Source organism: Terrapene carolina, unplaced genomic scaffold (genome assembly GCF_002925995.2).
Source record: "Terrapene carolina triunguis isolate 2854851 unplaced genomic scaffold, T_m_triunguis-2.0 Scaffold42, whole genome shotgun sequence".
In the NCBI taxonomy this organism is placed as follows: Eukaryota; Metazoa; Chordata; order Testudines; family Emydidae; genus Terrapene; species Terrapene triunguis.
The window spans coordinates 15,410,173-15,429,965 of NW_020664393.1; the positions used below are offsets into that span (position 1 = coordinate 15,410,173).

The 19,793-nt window shown below is 39.5% G+C and overlaps 1 protein-coding gene across 1 annotated transcript; it reads right to left on the minus strand.

Moving 5' to 3' along the window:
• Positions 1-17,945: 17,945 nt before the first annotated feature.
• Positions 17,946-19,028, minus strand: FUT9 (fucosyltransferase 9). The gene has a single exon (XM_024209203.2). The coding sequence runs from the start codon at positions 19,023-19,025 to the stop codon at positions 17,946-17,948; it is 1,080 nt and encodes a 359-aa protein (XP_024064971.1). The 5' UTR covers positions 19,026-19,028.
• Between the last annotated feature and the right edge of the window lie 765 nt (positions 19,029-19,793).

The following is a 19,793-nucleotide window of genomic DNA, read 5'->3' on the forward strand; positions in this document are numbered from 1 at the left end:
TAAATAGTAAGATATACATTTACACAGCAATTCTTCACCAAGATATTTTAGCACCTAGCTTTCACATTGTTTACTACAAATTAAAGATGTCATTACATTTCTGGAAAGGCATTTTAATCTGCTGGTTTTTAGGACATTCCTATAGAATTGCAGTGCCCTTTAAAAAAATTAGATTATTTTCTCTAGCTGAAGTATTCTTTTCCTAACTGGCCTTTTCCTGCTGACCCTGCCCAGCCCTTCTATGTCTTAGGTGCTTGTAAGAGGTCCGGACTCACCCCTGCGGCGCCTCCTGCTGGTCGTCCAGGGAATTAGCTCACCAGCCTCTGGAGGCGCCCTCTGCAGGCCGGTGATCCACCTTGTCCTCTGCACTGGCCCCCGTGTCCCTCCCAGGACCCCGGTGCCCCTTGCTCTGGGTGCTGCCCCCGGCAATACCCACACACACGCTAGGTCTCCCCTCCCAGGGGAACCCCCACCCACTAACCCCACCTCGCCTCAGGATAAGGCCACTGCCAGTCCCCATCTAGCCCCCACTCTCTGGGGCAGACTGCAGTATAGGCCACTCATCATCGGCAAGGTTGGGTTTGGACCTGCTGCCTTGGCCTAGTCCTGGGCTGCCCTCTGCAACCCCCAGCCTTTCCCCAGCCCTGCTCCACTACAGGTACCCTGTCTAGCTCCCTGCAGCCAGGCCATTCTCTCTCTGAAGGCAGAGAGAGACTCTACTGAGCTCCTGGCTCCTAGCCTCTTATATAGGCCAGCTGAAGCCTGATTGGGGCATGGCCCCAGCTGCAGCCACTTCCCCCAATCAGCTCAGCTTTCACTCTGCCTGCTCCCTGGGCTATCCCAGGCCCTTCCAGGCAGGAGCAGGTATCCACCCTGCTACAGTGCTTTTCAAAATTAAAAGTGAAATATGAAATAATAGGTAAATTTCAAAGGGCTTGGAGGTTCCATTTGGTTCAATGTCCAAATACGTTAATGTTCCTTTGATTTTTTTCAAAGTCTTTGAGGTCTTTCTCTCTTGCTTCTTCAGCCTTTCATGACCCATTCTTCTGCTTTCCTTTCAACCTTATGAAGTCTTCATTTTATCAATTTTTTTTAGATTAACACCTATAGAGTCAAGGAATTTCAGCAGATGCCTATCAAAGGAGCAGAAGTTTTTCTGCTTGCTTTCATCATTTCCCTCCCATATCAGAGTAAGTTCTATCCAGCCCACAATTTGAAATATGAACCGCATTTCTCCTTCCTTTTTTAATTATATTGAGATTCTCCTTTGTGAGCAGGAAAAATTCTACCTCGAATAGATATGTGGCAGGGAATAATAAGTGAACTCCTTTATCAGGGGATTCCATATATCTAAAAGATTGAATTCACTGTTATATTGTTGAGTCATGGAGGAGGACTTTGATAGCAATCTAGGGAGGAAAGATGATCTGTCCACTTTGAAATTTAAACATAAAGTAAAGTCACCTGTTATATAGTATGGTTCAGGGAATTCAGCTTCAGTCAAAAAGAAATCAACACTATAAAACGTGAGTAAATCTACATTAGGAGTGGGTACATTAGTTATCATCTGAATGTTGTCAGTGGGATGCACTGAACCATAAAATCATAAGATATTTCTTGAATGGATTTATAGCTCACTAGGGGCTAATTATTGTTACTACCCAGCTTATGGAAAGAGGATGATGGATGGTAGGGTGAGATTATTTTATTTCATATAATTAATTTTTCTTAATTTTATAGGTCAAAGACTTCAGAAAAATGGTGCCAAGTTAGGCATATAAATCCATTCTTGGGTGTATAGAAGAATATTTTCCAAAATACCTAAAATTTTGGAGCCTAAATCCCATTTTCAAAAGTGACTTAGCACTTGTCTACACTTAAAATGCTACAGGGGCATTGCTGTAGCGCTTCAGTGAAGACACTACCTACACAGATACGAGAGAATCTCCAGTTGGCATAGGTAATCCACCGCCTTGAAAGGAGGTAGCTGGGTCTACAGATGAATTCTTCCATCAGCCTAGCACTGTCTACACAGGGGTGTAGTTTGGCTTAACTACACTGCTCAGGTGTGTTGATTTTTCAGTTATGTTGAACTAATTTTCTCATGTGGACCAGGCCTTATGCACTTAGTGGCATATTTTCAAGGGTATTAAGGCATCAAAAGATGAATACATGTGCCTAAATAACTTTAAAAATCCAACACTAGGAGCCCAATTCCACTGAAAGCCAACAAAAGGCTCCTAAGTGCCTAGTCACTTTTGAAAATGGGACTTAGGCTCTTTGTAAAATTTTACCTCCAGTTTAGTATCTCCTGAGAGACTATTGGGAGTAGCTCCTGATTTTGCCAGTATACTATTCATAGATTATTTTCCAAATTGGTAGATGACTACTTTTGAGCCTAAGGGCTCTTTGTGACAGTTTCCTGTCACTATTCACTGTCTGTGGTATGTTTGGTCACCTAAGCCTCGCTCTAAATAGCACCCAAATAGCTTCCATTGAGAACTATTTGTTTCCATCACTATGTGAGCAGCATTTTGTTTGTATGAAGGCTTGGGTGGAATGGATTGGGTGTTCTTCATACAATTCCCTTATTTGCCATTCTCGTGTTTCAAAAATGTCCGTTACCCAATCAGGGAATGGAGAGGGAAATAAATGATGTGTGGAAGGATACTGATATGGTTTATATGAAGCAAATGTGGTTTGTGGGGGGAAGAGGGGAGCTGGAAAAGAGGTGCCAGTGCAATGAGAACTTTTTGTCCCCAGAGAAGTTACAGCTGCTGTAGAGAGGAGTTTAGGGAGGGAATGAGCATGGGGTGGATGCAAACCACCTACGGGAAGGAGAGAATCAGGGCTCTGGATGATTTTTCAGCCCCAAGCTAGGTTTTTTCTCCTTCTCTCCGGGGATCTGAGGAACATCTCTCTCGATCTGTGTGGGAAATGGCTTTCCCATCCCATGAAAAATTTGAGATTTCAAAGATTTTCCCATTCCAGAACAGGACAAAACCAAGACCTTATGAATGTTTGCATGACCAAAGTTTTGTTGAACCTGACCCTTCCTAGAAAAAGTTTGGGTTTCAGTGGATCAACATTTTCCAACAAAAAAAGTTTCTTTGAAAAATTCCCAACCAGTTCCCCTCTCTTCCCTTTCTCTCCCGCTTTTCTCCCTCTTCTGCTTCCTTCCATTCAGTACCTTTTTTCCTCTCCTCTCTTTTCCTTTTGCAGAAGCAACAGGAGGGCTGGCTGCAGTCACCATTATTCTCCAGCGAGGGTACTGGGGTGTAGCTGGTCCATGGGGTTATGTGAGTAACAGTCTGTTTTTATCTGCTTCATCTTTGGAGGTGGCGCTGTAGAAAGTGGTGGGATGTTTTTTTATTAATAGGATGGGACCGATGACAGACTTGACATTGAATTGGTAACAAGTTGAAAGATTACTAGGGAGGGGCTTGGATGTTTGGTAAAATGAGGGAGAACTGTGCAAGAAAATATTGTCTAGGGGACAATAGGTTGGGGAGTGGGATATTTTCAAGAACGTTTTAAAAATTGGATGCATTGTCAGGCAGAAACACCAACAAAAGTAATTAACTTCGAATGAGATAACAGAGCTTATTAAGAATTTATTCATCTCTCCTGGGGGATGTAGTGTCATTCAATGGAGATATCACTGCAGCATTAGGACAATGCAATCAACAATGCATTGAAATTCATGTTTCTGGACGTCACAAGGAATTTTAATTAAATTATGCTAATATGTTACATTAGGAAAATACAAGTCACGTAAGGCTTTGAGATGGTGTTAGTGTGCTGCTGGGCCAGAAAATGTGAGAAAGGAACTGTCTTGTGGTAGGAATAAGGGATTAGAAGACAAAATAAATAAGAAGAAACAGGAGCTGCCCTCAGGGTGAAGCTAGCAGCTGCCAGTCAGTATTGGGAATCTCCTGGGAGTGGAGCCAGGAATTGCTATAGGGAGCATGACAAGGAATCACTAACAGAGCCTGAGGTACCAGCAGAAAAAGACTCTTCAGGGGGCCAGGCAAGTAGGAGGGCAGGCAACATGTGCAGACAAGACAAGAGGTCTAGGGATCAGGAAAGCAATTGCAGGGGAGCATGGAACCAAGAGCCACGGGAAGACAGGGTGATTCACCTCTTTCAAAAAGAGCTAAATATTTATCATGGTTATCTCATAAATATTTTCCTAATGAGTTTTCCATGTAAACAATTGCTATAGGTCCCCCTGGGATCAGGGACGCCCAGAGGATTCAGGGGGCCTGGGGCAAAGCAATTTCGGGGGCCCCTTCCATAAAAAAAAGTTGCAATACTATAGAATACTATATTCTCGTGAGGGCCCCTGCGAGGCCCGGCACCTGGGGCAAATTGCCCCATTTGCTCCCCCACCCCCCCGGGCGGCCCTGCCTGGGATTTGCGTGCTTACAAATGGGATTATGATTGGAGTTTGGGAGACGTGTCCTTGAGACAACCTCTCTATTAAGATGTGGTCCACAGTGTTTTCAACTGCATCACAAAGGTGGTCATTAGCATACTATCTAGGCACTGCCTTGTGACCAGTTTCACAAGCTTAATTATGAAGTCAAGAAACTCAAGCCCCAATTCAGGAAAGCATCACATTCCATGAAAGCTCCTAAGCATGTGCTTTGACTTCCAGGGGACAATGATTAACACTAAACATGTGTTTATAGACTTTCAAGAATAGAGATGATTTATGGTTGTCTTGTGAAAGATTCACAAGACATCTGGGTTCTGCTGCTGGCTATGCTACTGACTTGCCCTGTGACAAGAAGTAACCTCTCTCTACTTTGGAAATAGGAGAGAAATACACTTACCTAACACAGAAGTGTTTTGAAGGATAAGGCTCTGGTCCTGCAAATGCTTATACATGTACTTAATTTAAGCATGGGAGTGCTCCCACTGACTGCAGCTTGACCACTCATTAAGCACCTGCATAAGTGTTTGCAGGATCAGAGCTTAAATCACTAATGCTGTGAGATGCTTGGTTGAAAGGTGTTGTATGTGCCAAGTATTATTATAATAGTGCACACTTCGGCATATTTTTGCTAAAAAGATCTCCTGCAGCGTGTTCCACGTTTGTACACATATATATTTCATCCTAAAAAAAAGTGTTTCTTTGTGGCTCCATAGTATGTTTAGCTGAAAACCCAGTGTATATCCTGAAACCCTGCTAAACTGCAATGCACAAATGACATGCTCAGAGTGGAAAATCTCTGCAAAGATTAAGGTTTTGGTTCTGTAATTTTTTTAAAGAGGGTCTGAGCTTGTGCGAAAGAGAATGTTTTTGAAATCAAATGAAAGATAAAAGAATTTTTCAAACATGCAGCGTGAAATGTGTTTTGACAGAGGAAGCTGCAGTTGAGAATTCACTGTCTGGAAGACTGAACTGGTAAAAGTAGTGCTGCAGGAACAAAAGCAGGGGTGTATTAAATCCAAATATTTACCTTTAATAAAAATGAGTGAGTAAGGGTAGGATTCACAAAGGTGTTTAGGGACCTAGCACCCATTGATTTAAATGGCAGTTAGGCTCCTAAATACCTTTGTGAATCCTATCCTAAATATTTTTCTTAATGTTCTCGTTTTGAGCAATATCTGGTTGAATTTCTAAGCAACAGTTGTTCTGCACTTGGGGCCCAGTCCTGCACCTAGAAGACAGTGGGAGTTTTGCCATGATTCCTGTGAGTGAAGGACTGGGCCTTGTACAATAATCTGATATCTTGAGGCACTTCTAAATAAATGGTTTTGAGGGTAAAACAGCTACTGTGGATTTAATCAATGCATTAAATTGATTACATTGCAATATATTTGTTTGACAAATAATTATAGATCTAATGAAAAGGCACCTGGTTGCCCATGTTTCTCAGTATGACTTCATTTCAGTGTACCTGAGGATTTATTAGATTTGATTTGGAGACAATGAATGGATAACAGTGCAAAGCTTTTGGGCTCACTAGTTCAAGAATGAAATGACTGCAACCAGCATAGTTGAAAATAAGAGTAAACTTTTCCATGTATGCCAATATCAATACTGATAAATGTAAAAAAAACCCCCAAAAAATACAAAAAAAAACCCCTAAACCACTCTGGTGCAGAAGGAAGGGGATGGTAAGGCTTGGAAAAGTAACTTAGCATAAGGAGGAGAGCCAGGATACCAGGAACTCTAATGGTGCAACACATCAGGTCTGACCAGTTTAGAAAATGAAGTGATTGTAATAACTTGAAACAATGTGCCTGAAAAATGTGAATCAGATATTAGCAGGGCCGGCTCCAGGTTTTCTTCCGCCCCAAGCGGCAAAAAAAAACAGAAAAAAGCCGATCGGCGGCATTTCGGAAGCAGCTCAATCGGGCTGCTCCATTCTTCGGCGGCAGTTCGGCGGTGGGTTCTTCACTCCCTCTCTTTCTCTTCGGCGGCAGCTCAAAGAGGATGAGAGGGACTGAGGGACCCGCCGCCGAATTCCCGCCGAAGACCCAGACGTACCGCCCCAATAGCGGATGGAGTGCCGCCCCTTTGTGTTGGCCGCCCCAAGCACCTGCTTCCTTTGCTGGTGCCTGGAGCTGGCCCTAGATATTAGGGGATAGCTTCTTTTTGCCGGTGCAGTCTGCTAGGTATGCACGACTGGTGGGAGAAAGGAATAGTAAAAAGTTAGTGAAATGTGCACATTTGTGTCTGTATGGAAATGATTCTGAAACCCTTTGTAACCATTCTCGTCTGAGTTAACTACATCCTTCTTGCCCTCCAGTGTTGGAGACCTAGTTCTTTCAAAATAAATGATTTTTGTGTATAGGAGAATGGAAGATGTAGAGGCTGGGAGGGAGAGGGCATGGATGATTTCAGAGTATCTCTGTCCCTAGGACAGCAGGATTTATGCTGTGTCCTAGATTTGGTTTATTGTCCAACATGGTATTTGAAGGTGAGGAGGAAAAAGGGTGTCATCTTTCTTATACGCAGCACTGAGAAAGGGAAGGGCATTTGTCCAGCCCCTGGGGTGCCATTGGAAACTGCGGTGAGGGAGTGTGCCTGCCTTGGGAAAGCAGAACTCCGCTGAAACACCTCAAACACATCCTGTAGAATGGTAACCAAGTCTCATGTGACAGTGAACAGAGATTTCTTTTATCAGAGGGGTAGCCATGTTAGTCTGAATCTGTAAAAAGCAACAGAGGGTCCTGTGGCACCTTTAAGACTAACAGAAGTATTGGGAGCATAAGCTTTCGTGGGTAAGAACCTCACTTCTTCAGATGCAAGAGATTTCTTTGTCACAGATATAAGTGGAGCAGTAGTTAACCAATACCTGACATTTTTCTCTCTGAAGATTTTTTTAAAGTCATTTTTGCTTCTTATTTGAGAAACATGCCTGCAAAAAGCACAGCGTGACAACAGAGTTTTGGCCAACGTAGGGGACTGAATCAGGGATACTGAGTTAAAAAAATGACTCTCTACAGTTTGAGCTAAAGAGCCAGCCACTAGCACCAGGGCCTGTAACGTATTCACATCCTCTAGGAATTGTGCACTGACCACTTGTTACACTTGCACAAACGAGGTACAGCAGAACCTATTGTAACAGGTGCTCTCTATTGTTTCAGGGACAAATCCTGCTTGTTTTACTCATGTGAGTGTGTTCAATGGGACTTCTTGTGGGAGTAAGGCTGGGAGGCATTTCACCCTTATTGTTTTCAAATGTGTGATCTGTGTATATATATATACACACACACACACACACACACACACACACACACACACACACACACACACACACACACACACACACACAAACACACACACTTTAAACAATAACTTTTGGTTTGGATTTTCAAATGTTCTCAGCATAGGCCCTGTCTGTCCCAGGCCCTGCCCCCACTCCGCCCCGCCTCTTCCCACCCCCCACCCTGAGTGTGCCCCATCCTCGCTCCTCCCCCTCCCTCCCAGCGCTTCCTACACACTGCTGAACAGCTGATCCGTGGTGGGTGGGAGGTGCTGGGAGGGAGGGGGAGGAGCTGATCGGCTGGGCTGCCAGCAGGCTGGAGATACTGGGGGGAGTAAGAGGCATAGGTGCTGGGGATGCTGCCACACCCCCTGGCTTGAAGTGGTTTCCATCATGTATAGGGTTTAGTTTGGTTCAATGGCTCTCAGTATTCCCACTATACAAATTGTTCCTGCACCACTGGTGGGAGGAGCTGATTGCAGGGGGCTGCCAGTGGGTCCTGAGCACTTACTATTTTTTTTGGAGCACCCCTGGAGTTGGCACCTATGGTTCTCAGCATTGGATTAAGTCTGCTTCCAGTGCAGTCAAGGACAGTTTAGGCCAATGCTGACAGCTTTTGACAAGTGCACCCATAATGGATAGACAAGCAATAGAATAGCAGAAGTTGTGTTTATTGGCCCTGATCCAAAGTTGGAGTCAATGAAAAAACTCCCATTGATTTCAGTGGTCTTTGGATCAGGCCTTTGAGGAGAAATCTTGTGAGAATAAAAACAGAGAAAACAGACATCCAAAATCAAGAACTTTAATACACTTAGAATGTTTCCTTTTATTTTTAATATACCTATTACAATAATTTGTTAGGCATATATAGAGCACTATTATTTACATATCCAGTGTTTATCCTTTGGGGTGAATTCCAGTGCTAAATAAATAAGTCAGTGAGCTGCTTATTAACCATGTAGAAAACAAACTTCCAATAGAATGATTTCACATAATGACATCCTTGATATGGTTACAGTTGCCTGTAGTTTCATAGAGTAGATCTCTTCAGATTGCAGTCAAATGGTGTATAAAATTATAAACATAATTACAGATAATCAGAAGAAAATTATAACAATACAGCAAATTAAAAACAGTACTGAAAAACCATCAGTGGATAAGCCTCTACATTTTTCATAGTCATTTCAGTATGATACTATAGTCCAGGGATCGGCAACCTTTGGCACGCGGCCCACCAGGGTAAGCACACTGGCGGGCCTGGCCAGTTTGTTTAGCTGCCGCGTCCGCAGGTTCGGCTGATCGCGGCTCCCACTGGCTGCGGTTCTCCGCTCCAGGCCAATGGGGGCTGCTGGAAGCAGCGCGGGCCGAGGAATGTGCTGACCGCTGCTTCCCACAGCCCCTGCGGACATTAGCAGCCTGGCCTGCCAGGGTGCTAACCCTGGTGGGCCGCATGCCAAAGGTTGCCGATCCCTGCCATAGTCCAAGGGCAGCAAAGAGATATGATTTGGTAAAATCCCAATCATGGAATGTGTAGCGCCATTTAAGATGTAACCTTTGGGGAAAATGAAGGTACTTCAGTTAGTAATTATTAAAAATAAAGCACATTTTACCAGGCCTTATTTCTGTCATAGCTTCTTTAAAAATGTCTGCATCTCAGGATTATTATTATTTTTACTGAAGTTCCTCTTAATTCAGTTATCACAATTTTATTTATGTATATACATATAATAGATCATACCATCAACACAAGGAACACAATTATCTGGGATCACAAAGCAAGGGTCCAAATCAAATCCCGTTCAATGTTATGCATGTAAGCTCAAATATCCAAGAACTGGACTTTGGCCCAATCTTGCACCAGGGCCTGCAAGCTCAGAGCCCTGCACCCATATAGAGTCCTATTATCTTCCCTGGGATGGTACTACTAGTGTATGGGTGCAGGGTCCGATGCTGATATGTCCTAATGAAGGGTCAGAGCTTTAACTCACACAAATAATGGTAGGTTATTTCTCATAATTCTTGTCAATAATATTTTGGAGGCCAATCCTATGACATGTCATTAAATTGTTGAACATCTGGGACATTCAACTATGGCACAAAGCAGTGGATTCTCCAAGATACATAAAAAGACAGAGGATTGAGTTCATAATTGTCAACTATTTTTCCTTACAATTTTAACATTCCCACCTTTATGCTGGTAAAGAACTGGCCTTCTTTACTTGTAGTATCATTTCTTATTAGACAAGACATTTTAGATTTTTAACTGCACTGTAGTTTGGCAAATGAATTGTTTGGGATTTTAGAAGCACATTTTGCTATAGATTTCAACATCTGGCCTTTTTAAGACACATGTCCAACTATTCAAAAGAATATTTTAAAGCAAAAGTGATGTTTGATATAAAGTAACAGTTCTGTTGTTGTAAACATGGAAAAATATTCTACAAAAAACAAGTAGAAAAGTGATTTCTGATTTGTGAATATGGTTTATATAAAAATGCAAGTGACTAATCTGTATGCTAAGAAGGGCCCTTGCTGGGCAGTGTTGTGATGGTACATCACATTTTCACAGCTTACATTGACACAGTCAGAACCATAATGTGATGACATCCTCAGATCAGAAAAATATTATTTTACAAACTGTACATTTGGCATCTCTTTTTGATTTTATACATACATATAAAATAGTGCAAAATACAATATGTTAATACAATGTTTTTCAAATCCTATTTAAAACTTCTGAATTTTTAACCTTTCTGCTCATTCACTGGAAACAGTTTGGCACACTAGGACTTTTGTTTAGACAGAAAACATCTCACTTTGTTGCTGTCACTATCTTCACTGCATCTTTAAACCATTAAATTACTCCAAAGGAATTAACCTTTCCATATTTCCTTTCCCTACCTGTAACGCTTGTATGATTAAAACATATCAGTAAAAAAAATCATAGACACTAGGGTAATTTATTCACTCAGCAGTATAGAATAGATCGTGTGTGACTGCTGATTTCATCCATTGTCAGAGGACAGTGACTATACAGCATGTTCTCCAAATACTGACTGCCAGAGTGGTTGGTTGGATGTGGTCTCCAGAATCCCTTAGAACTTTATCCTAACTTCAGATGTGCAAGTGCTGGTTAACCCATATATCTTTAAAATTCTGCTATTCGGCATGCCCATGTATTTGAGATTAAATCTAAATCCCAGAAGAGAAATCTGGGTTCCATTAAATAAATAGCCAAACTCCCATAGACTTCACTGGGGACAGGATTTCACCCAGGTCACTTTCCATTGGGTTGGATTCATGGAAACAATAACGGGTACATATTTTGACTACCAAATGACAACAAATAAAGTGTAAACTTATTAATTATTTAGCAATATTAGAAAAGTAATGAATAATTCCAATAATGATGGACACTTAATTTGTGCAGACTGGCACCATACTTTATAATACTGGATTGGCTACACTGCAGACTGAAATGCCCTATTTAATCATAAAACCGTCACAGGTAGAAGTAATGCAAATGATACCATCTTTCTAGTGAGACTGTGCTCTGATCTGGAGGAAAAGTTCTAGGGGAGTCTCCATTCAGTCCTTGGTTTCTTAGGCTAATGGTGCTAATTGTATAAAGATTGTTGTGACACATCCATGGATGCAGTAGGAACTGGACTGATGTCACCATATAATGTACTGGAGGTTATCAACCAGTTGTCAGAATAAAAAAAAATATATGAAAAATAAAAAAAAATTAGCAGGCATAACATAATTCTGAGTGTTTATATTGTCCCAACAAATTTTTCTTAAACAAATAGTTTTCTCTGGCTTTTCTAAATTACCACAATTAATAAAAATCTATTATTATTTTTCCCCCAATTTTCCATGTCTTGTCCGCAACTCAGCCGCAATTACTTGACAATCATCCCGCAATTCAAGTAGGGGGCCTTACTAATGAGGTTCCTATATTTCCAATGAAGTTAGAGCATTATAACATGCGTCTTTCTGTGGCAATTATGCCATAAACTCAAACCATCACTGAATATATTTATTTAATCCATTTACAGGCATTTCTATAGCTCTTACAAACACATCTAACAAACTTCCTTTTCATGCTGATTTTTCTAAAGCTAGAATCAGGAATTAGCTCTGGAACTGTTTGTTCCAACACAAATAACAAATAGGAAGGCTATTTATTGGTAACAGTCATATAACGGTCATCCAGTCCTGAATTCCCTGCTTAGCTAAAACTCCTATTGGAGTCAACAGGCGATTTGGCTATGAAAGCCATGAAAGATAATGCTGAAATAACTACTTTCTGTGAAACCTACCTGCTCTCTTAGCATTCATCCTACCAAAATCATTATTATTTAAAATCAGTCATATTAAAACACAGCCACAACTGTTAGTCTTAACAGTAACTAACAATCTGCAATAGGATAAGATCCTGATCCACAAAGCACTTGAGTATGTCATTAAATATAAGCATGTGAGTAGTCTCATTGAAGTCAGTTAGAGGGTCCCAATTCAGCAAAGCACTTAAGAATGCACTTAACTTTAAGCACATGCTTGAGTCTCTTTTGGAGTCAACAGGGCTTAAGCCTATACTTAGGTTTTTTGCTGAATGGAGTCCACAGTGCTTTGTTAGATCGGGTCCTAAATCAGGAGTACCCCTTCAATGAAGTCACAACTTTTGAAGTAAGACTAGAATTAGAGTTGATCATGTCAAAAATGAAATATGCATCAGTTAAAGTGTTACACAGTTCCCTCCCCACCGCCCAAAAAAGAAGCATAAATGACTTTTTGTCGCTTAATCCAACAAAAGACACAATACGAGCATTATTAGCTAATCATCGGCAACATTTAGTTCCTTAACTGATGCTCGTCAATTTGCCTTTCACACGTGAGCCATCTGCTCCAGGTAAAGGAAAAGCTGGAAAGGAATTACATACTAACTTTTTCTAAAGATCTTGCTTTTAGAAACCAATGCTTGTACTCAGTGATACTGACTAACTTTTCACTATGTATTAAATAACACAGCCAGTTTTATGTATTCTCTTCACACATTACATACCACGCCTGAAAACCAGGAATTCATACTCCATCAGCACAGTACTCACTTGTCTCATTTGTTCTAAAAAAAAAAAAAAAAAATGTCCCTAGCAATATCATGCTTAAATTTAATGTACCTCACCCAAGCTGCTTGTTCATTGTGACTGTGATCCTCTCAGATGACAAGAAAAGGGCATTCAAAGAACTGGCAACCCTGGGTCTCTTAGGAATGGGGATGCCTTATGGCATATGAGCTGTAGTGACTGGGAAATGAAAGAAAGAAACTACTTTTTAAGAACAACAAGGAGCCCGGTGGCACCTTAAAGACTAACAGATTTATTTGGGTATAAGCTTTTGTGGGTAAAAAAAACACACTTCTTCAGATGCATCCCATTGTTTTTGTGGATACAGACTAACACGGCTACCCCTGATACTTTTTAAGAAGGATCTGGTGAGTGTTTGCACTGACTGGACTGATAAAGCATCCCACTAAGTAATGTTTTCCACATTGATGAAGGGGAGATAGCTCATGATAAGATAGGAAGTCTAGAAATGTCCAAAAGACAGCCTTGTAAAGAAATGAATGAGTAAGGTGTGCAGGGATATGGTTTGAAAATGAAGCAAAGTAAAGGATGTGCTTACACTATATAATATTGTGTGAAAAGCACAGGTTTTGCCTCCTCTCTCTCTTTTAAGCAGGTATACTGAAAAATGTATTCTCAGTGCACAGAAAATAAATGATTAACTGTTGCGGTAACTGGAAACTACTGAGCATACACCCAGGTTATGGATGACTGAAAGATAAAAGATGCCTGAATGCTTGAATTAAAATCATTGATAAAAATGTGGAGAGTTATCTGGCCAGTCATTTTTCACTTCTCTTTTCCTCTAACACTACCTCCTTCCACCAAATCCTCTAAAGGCATACAAGTCCCTTACTTCTCTCCTTTTAGTAACTCCAGATAACCCTCCATCCATGATTAGTTCTACCATAATTGGTTTTTGTCCATACTCTCTTCCACTGATTTGCTATTTGATTCTTCCATTGTGGATTGTGTATGTAAGATAGATCACTAAGGGGTCGCAGATATAATGATCAATATCATGTACAGCTTCAAAATAGTCTTCCAGCAGTAGAAATACAATTTTTTAGGATACTTATGACATGATCTCTATGGGGGAGACTTTTAAAGGCACAAAGGGCAGCTAATAAACTAACTTCCATTGACTTTCAAAGGGAGTTGAGAGTCTAGCTGACCTGTGGGCCTTTGAAAATTAGAGTTGAGCAAGATTTTTCATACTAAATTTTTGTGGTGGAAAAAAGATGCAGATTCAGCAACACTGAAATGTTTTGTGAATTCATGCTGATTTTACCAAATTATCTCTGTTGTAAAGCAAACAGAAAAAAATCCAAAAAAGTAAAAATGTTTTGTTTTAACATTTTTTAAATGAAAAGTTTCCGTTTTTTGGTTCAAAAGGATTTTTTGTTTCAAAATTTCCTTCAATATTTTAAAAATTTCAAAAAATATTAAAAATGCTCAAAATTTAAACATTTTTAAACACACTACACAATTTATTTCAACTTTTTGATTCGCTGAACATTTTAATTTTTGGTTCAACCTGAATCTATTTTTTTCAATATTTCAGACTCACCAGCAAACCAAAAAATCCATTATTCACAAAACTCTATTGAAAAACTCCCTTTGGTTTTCTACAGCACTGTTCTGTGGAAAGCATTAATTATAGCATTAATTGACTGATTTCTTGGAAGCAATTCTTTAGAGTAATCAAGTTTGCATCTAAAGAAAAAAACTTTCACTTCCAAAGTCAAGATCCACCACCCCAAAAATGCTGTCATTGTTCGAAAGGAGAGGCATCAACAATTACACCTGCTGCATCTGCATTTTTCCATCCAAATGGAATTGGCTGTCACCAGGCATGACATTAGGAAGAAATATTTCTGATCCCAACCTCTTAGAAGTCAATGAAAGAATTCTCATTAACTTCGATCAGGCTATGATTGAACCCTTAGACTCTTCTATTAAAGCTTAGATGTCAAGCAGTGCTAGCGGGATTGAATACAACAATGGTTATAGCAGATGTACTAGCAGCACAAGTGTGCTCCTTAGCTCATTTTAATTTGTTGACAGGTTTTTACAAAGTGGTAAACCTGATTTGAAGCTGGATTTTCATGTTTTGTGGAAGAAAGAAAACTGAGCAACAAAGAAAGAGAAAGAAAAAGATTCAGAAAATGGTAAATTAAATTTGTTGTTATTGTTATTAAATACTTTTGGTGTATGAACACATATCCTACCATGTGCTGCCAGACTAACTCTGGCCCTTTGGTATGGTAACTTGGTAGACAGAGAATTCTATAAATCTCCACAAAGGATGGAGTGTTTCTGACAGCAGTAATTCAATAAGAGAAAAAACCATTGCTTTTTAAAATAACCTGGTTAGCCAGTCCCTTGAAAAATAAGTGACCAAAAGAAATCTCCTCCACATGAGAATGATTGGATTTCATTCTATCAGATTAATGCACAACATGAGCTGTCCCTTTATATTTCATACTGAAGTGCTGGTGAATTTAGGAGATTCACAGTATGCTGTAAGTAAACCTTTTAAGACTTAGCAATAAATGGGTATAATTAAATATTTGAACCATGAAAGCAACTTTTGAACTCTTACGTAAAAGATCAATTCTAGTTCGTAGTTCTATAACCTTTTCATTCAGTGTTCCATGTTATGTTCTTAAATCTACAGTTCTTTCACACCATTCAGCATTTGTGTTCCATCTTCGATTACAAGGAGGTAACACAGATATTAACATATCATTCACATATCATATCATATCGTCCAATGTTTACCATAAAAATCAACTGCTGGCATAGGCCCCACTCCAGCAAAGCCCTTACACCCATGCTTAAAACTAAGTACGCCCTTAAGTGTGTTGCTGGATCAGGGCCTTAAATATTATTCAAGCTGTACTTTTTCCTGATGTAAGTTTTTGTATTTTTCTTCCTTTTTCTACATTTTTGGCTTCTTTCTTCATGCTTTATTTCAGCTGCTGACTACTCTTTAGATTAAACTAAATCTAGAAGGACGCTGCCATTCTGTTTAGGCATAGTCCAAAATTTCTGCCTCTGATTTACTTTCATTTAAGGATGTTAAGTTTGGACCAGATCCATAACCAGTAGCTGTCAATGGAACTATGCTGATCTACACCAGTTAAGAATCTGGGCCTTGAGTATGTTCCCTTAAAGTTCTCCTTCAACAATCATTTATTTTAGGGTTCTTATACTACAGTATATCTTATACAGTTAGTATATTCAGATGTACATATTCAAACCTGACTGAGATCATACCAAAATAAAGGGTCTTGATTCTAAGAGCTGCCTACAAGTCAGTGGGAGCTGTGGGTGATAAGCACATGTTGCCATCAAGAACTATGTACAGTGGCTTTATCTTAGTACAAAATACATCTACATTATTAAACCACCATATCTATGATTATCTATAGTATCGGGGGTTTTAATCCTAGTTGCTGAGGTTACAGGATAATGAATCCAAATAATGCACATATTAATAGACATATTAAAAACCATAATGACAAAACTGCATTTCAGAATTTGCTATGATAGCACACATAATACTATGAACATATTTATATTCAAATCTTGATTATATCCATTGTTCTGATGGGTACTTCTTTTTAAATTACATACTTTCATATTACATACTTTCAAAACAGCAAGAAACCCCCCTAAAAACAAACTGAGCCTTTGTTCTGACTAGAGCTGGTTGAATAATACTAATCTAATGTATGTAATTAATTTCACAATTTTTTTCTAATAAAATATTCAATCAATATTTCTTCACATTATTCACCCACCTCAGGATGCTATCCAGCTGTGATTAAAGTTCAATTAAAGTTGGAACAGACTTTTATAGAGTTGGGTGAATAATTCACAAATATTCAGAAATATATAAAAATTGCCAAATCTTCCAAATATTTTTTTGAATAATAGGCATATCCAATGGTGCCTGTACAGCTATATCAGTAGGATGTCTCTTGCAGTGATTGTGGATGGAAGACAACCAAAGGGGAGACTAAAGACTTGGTACACAGACCGGATATCAGCAGAGCTCACAGTGACCAATCTGCATGATAGCTTGGCATACAATCATGAGTTTTGGAAGAAGGCTATAAACATTGCTGACCCCGAATAGTGAAGTGCTAAGAAAGAAGAAGAAAAAGAGCTGAGCATCTAGTTATACAGATGAGTGTGATCAAATGAGTATGTTGCAATTTATTCAACTGTATTTAAAGTAGCATTACCTGTGACCCTGATTCAAATAAGCACATGCTTAAGTTTAAGCATGTGCTTAAATGCTTTGCCAAATCAGGACTTCAAACACTAACTTGGGAGCTTAATTTTCTCAGTTCCTCAATGCTCTATCTTAAGGAGATGAGAGCAAATCCTTATATTTCCAAGGTATCTTAGTGGAACTAACTGTAAGGGGAATACCTTTTTCCTGTTTAGAATCCAAAGGCTCTCTTATATTTGATAACTTTTTAAAGCTTATTTATAATACATTTTTTCTAAATCCATATACCTTATCAATAGGAACCACTTAAATTAATGCAGTGTATTCAATTCTATAGTGTTCTTAGAATTTAAGAGGGCAGAAATTAAACTATGACAAACATTATTGTCTTTTGAAATATTACACAAATTTCAAACTAAACCAGTAGATCATTTCATTAAAATTCTCTGAAATCTTAAGATTTGTGTCTTCATTTTCCAAGCATGTTAAATAGCTAATCTAAAGTAAAAAACACAATGTTAAAAATCACTACATCTTGTGTAAAACTGGGACAGATAATCTACTGAAAACATGAAAAAGCCTTGAATAAAAATTAAAGTAAACAATAAATTATTCTTCAGTGCACATAATTAGCTATATACAGTATAATTTAAAATTGAGTATTGATGACTGCTGATGCTGATGCTGAGCTTTTAAAATCTCTGACAAACATAAATAAGATACCCCAAGAGAGGATAGCTGATAAACAGTGACATAAAACACAGATTATTTTTTTTCCTTTCCACCTCCACTTGGGCTACAGATTATGTCAGTTTCTTTGAAAAAATGCACAAAAAGGTAAAAAGTTCAATTCCAAAACCATTTTTCTAAATTTCCAATGGACTTGTACTCCTGGTGTCTCTTTACATGGTCACAAGCAAGGCATGCATGTGATTCCCAGAACCGAGGAAGATGCACTGAGAAGTCTTTCCTCCAGTTAAAGTAGCTAAGGTACAGCTTATTATTTTTGTCAAGCATCAGAAGATACTCTGCTAGCTCTCTTGGGGAGAGGAAATCTTCCACATGAATGAAAGAATCTGCTGGAATATAATTCTCATAGTTTTCTCTGGATGGGCCCAATACAACTGGTACAGATCCAGCCAGAAGAGCATTGTAAAGTTTTTCAGTAATGTAATCTTTGTGGATTGAGTTTTCAAAGGACAGGTAAAATTTACAAGTGGAGATAGTTGGAATCAAGTTTTTATCATTCACATAGTCTCCAAATGCTTGCCCATAGGTATGGATTTCAGTATATTTGCTTAGCTCATTATAATACTTGACTCGAGCATGCTCGGGGTTCCAGTTACTTACAACCCAACATACCAACTTCTCTTTGCTCGGCACTTCAAATGCAAAGGGGCTTGTGCTAACCTTCATGAAGCCATAAGGCACTTGAATATCTGAATCACGCCGATAAGTCAGGGTCAGGTTGAACAGGTGTTCAATGCCACTCTTTTGCGGAGTGTGAGTTGGAGACTCCAAGTTCATCCAAATCCACTTCTGGAATGGTGGCCTAGCTTGCTGAGGTAAATTAGTGAGATCCCAGCTGATGTCTCTGTGGTGAATAAGGACGGCATGAGATCGGTTATATAGTGAGCGGTCAATAGTTAGATGGCACCCCTGGATGTTGAACATTGTTTGGCAGGATGTAAGATCAAATGTCTGCCCAAATGGCCAAACCCAGATCAGTATTGTTGTTTCATTAAAATAATCACTTTTGGTAGAAAAGAAGCTCTTCATTTTCAGAACTGAGCTGGCTGATTCTATGGGACCAGAGATCCAGCTGTTTGTTGGTTTGATGTAAATAAGTAAAAATGCCATGAAACAACCCAACACAATGAAGATAATTAAAAATGGCCGGAAAATTCCTTTGGATGTTGATGTCATAATTTGTTCTGAAAATAAAAACAAGAGGTGTTAATGGTGTACGAGTGTTCTATTAAAGCAATCACACATCAAAATGAATAGTATTTTCAATATCACAAAGCCATAAAACTGTGTGGATTTACCCATGAACTTCCAAAGAATTTTCAATAAAAAGGAAATAACCACACACACATGACAAACAGTGGCACACCATCTTTGCATTTTGAAAGCTAATTTAAATAAACTGAAAGAGTGTTTAGGGTTTAGATGCACATGACTACATCATTATAATTTACTCTGCCAACTGTATGCCTTCTAACTTGGTTCTGGATTCCCCTCTTGTTCCCAGGTGAAGAGTAATTAATTTACTACACTCCTTTCTGGGTGTAACATGCTCCCTACCATGTGCTCAGCTGGCTTTGCTGACGGGTATGTGCCAGGGGGTGTGGAACCATGGCTCCATGCACTCCCTAACCACTTGCTCGTGCGGGCGGGAAGGAAGGTTAGAAATTATTGCAAATGCAGCTCTTGCCTGATCTCTAGATGGGACGAACATCCACGCCTACCATTAAGTACAGCTAGAAAAAGATCCAGGAATACTGGCTCACATTCTCGTGCTCTAACCCCTTGACTCACATCATCCCTAAGTAAGGGAAAACCCATGATGATGAGATGCTGCATGGAGGCTAAATTGTGGTTTTTGTGCCACAGGCCTAGGTAGGCAGCAGTGCAGAGTTACAGTGCCATAGGAATACCAGAGAGATTGCGCCTCTGTGAGATGCCGTTTTC

Coding starts and splice junctions, on each gene's coding strand:
- FUT9 (XM_024209203.2), bottom strand. CDS start 19,025: ATGACATCAACATCCAAAGGAATTTTCCGGCCATTTTTAATTATCTTC.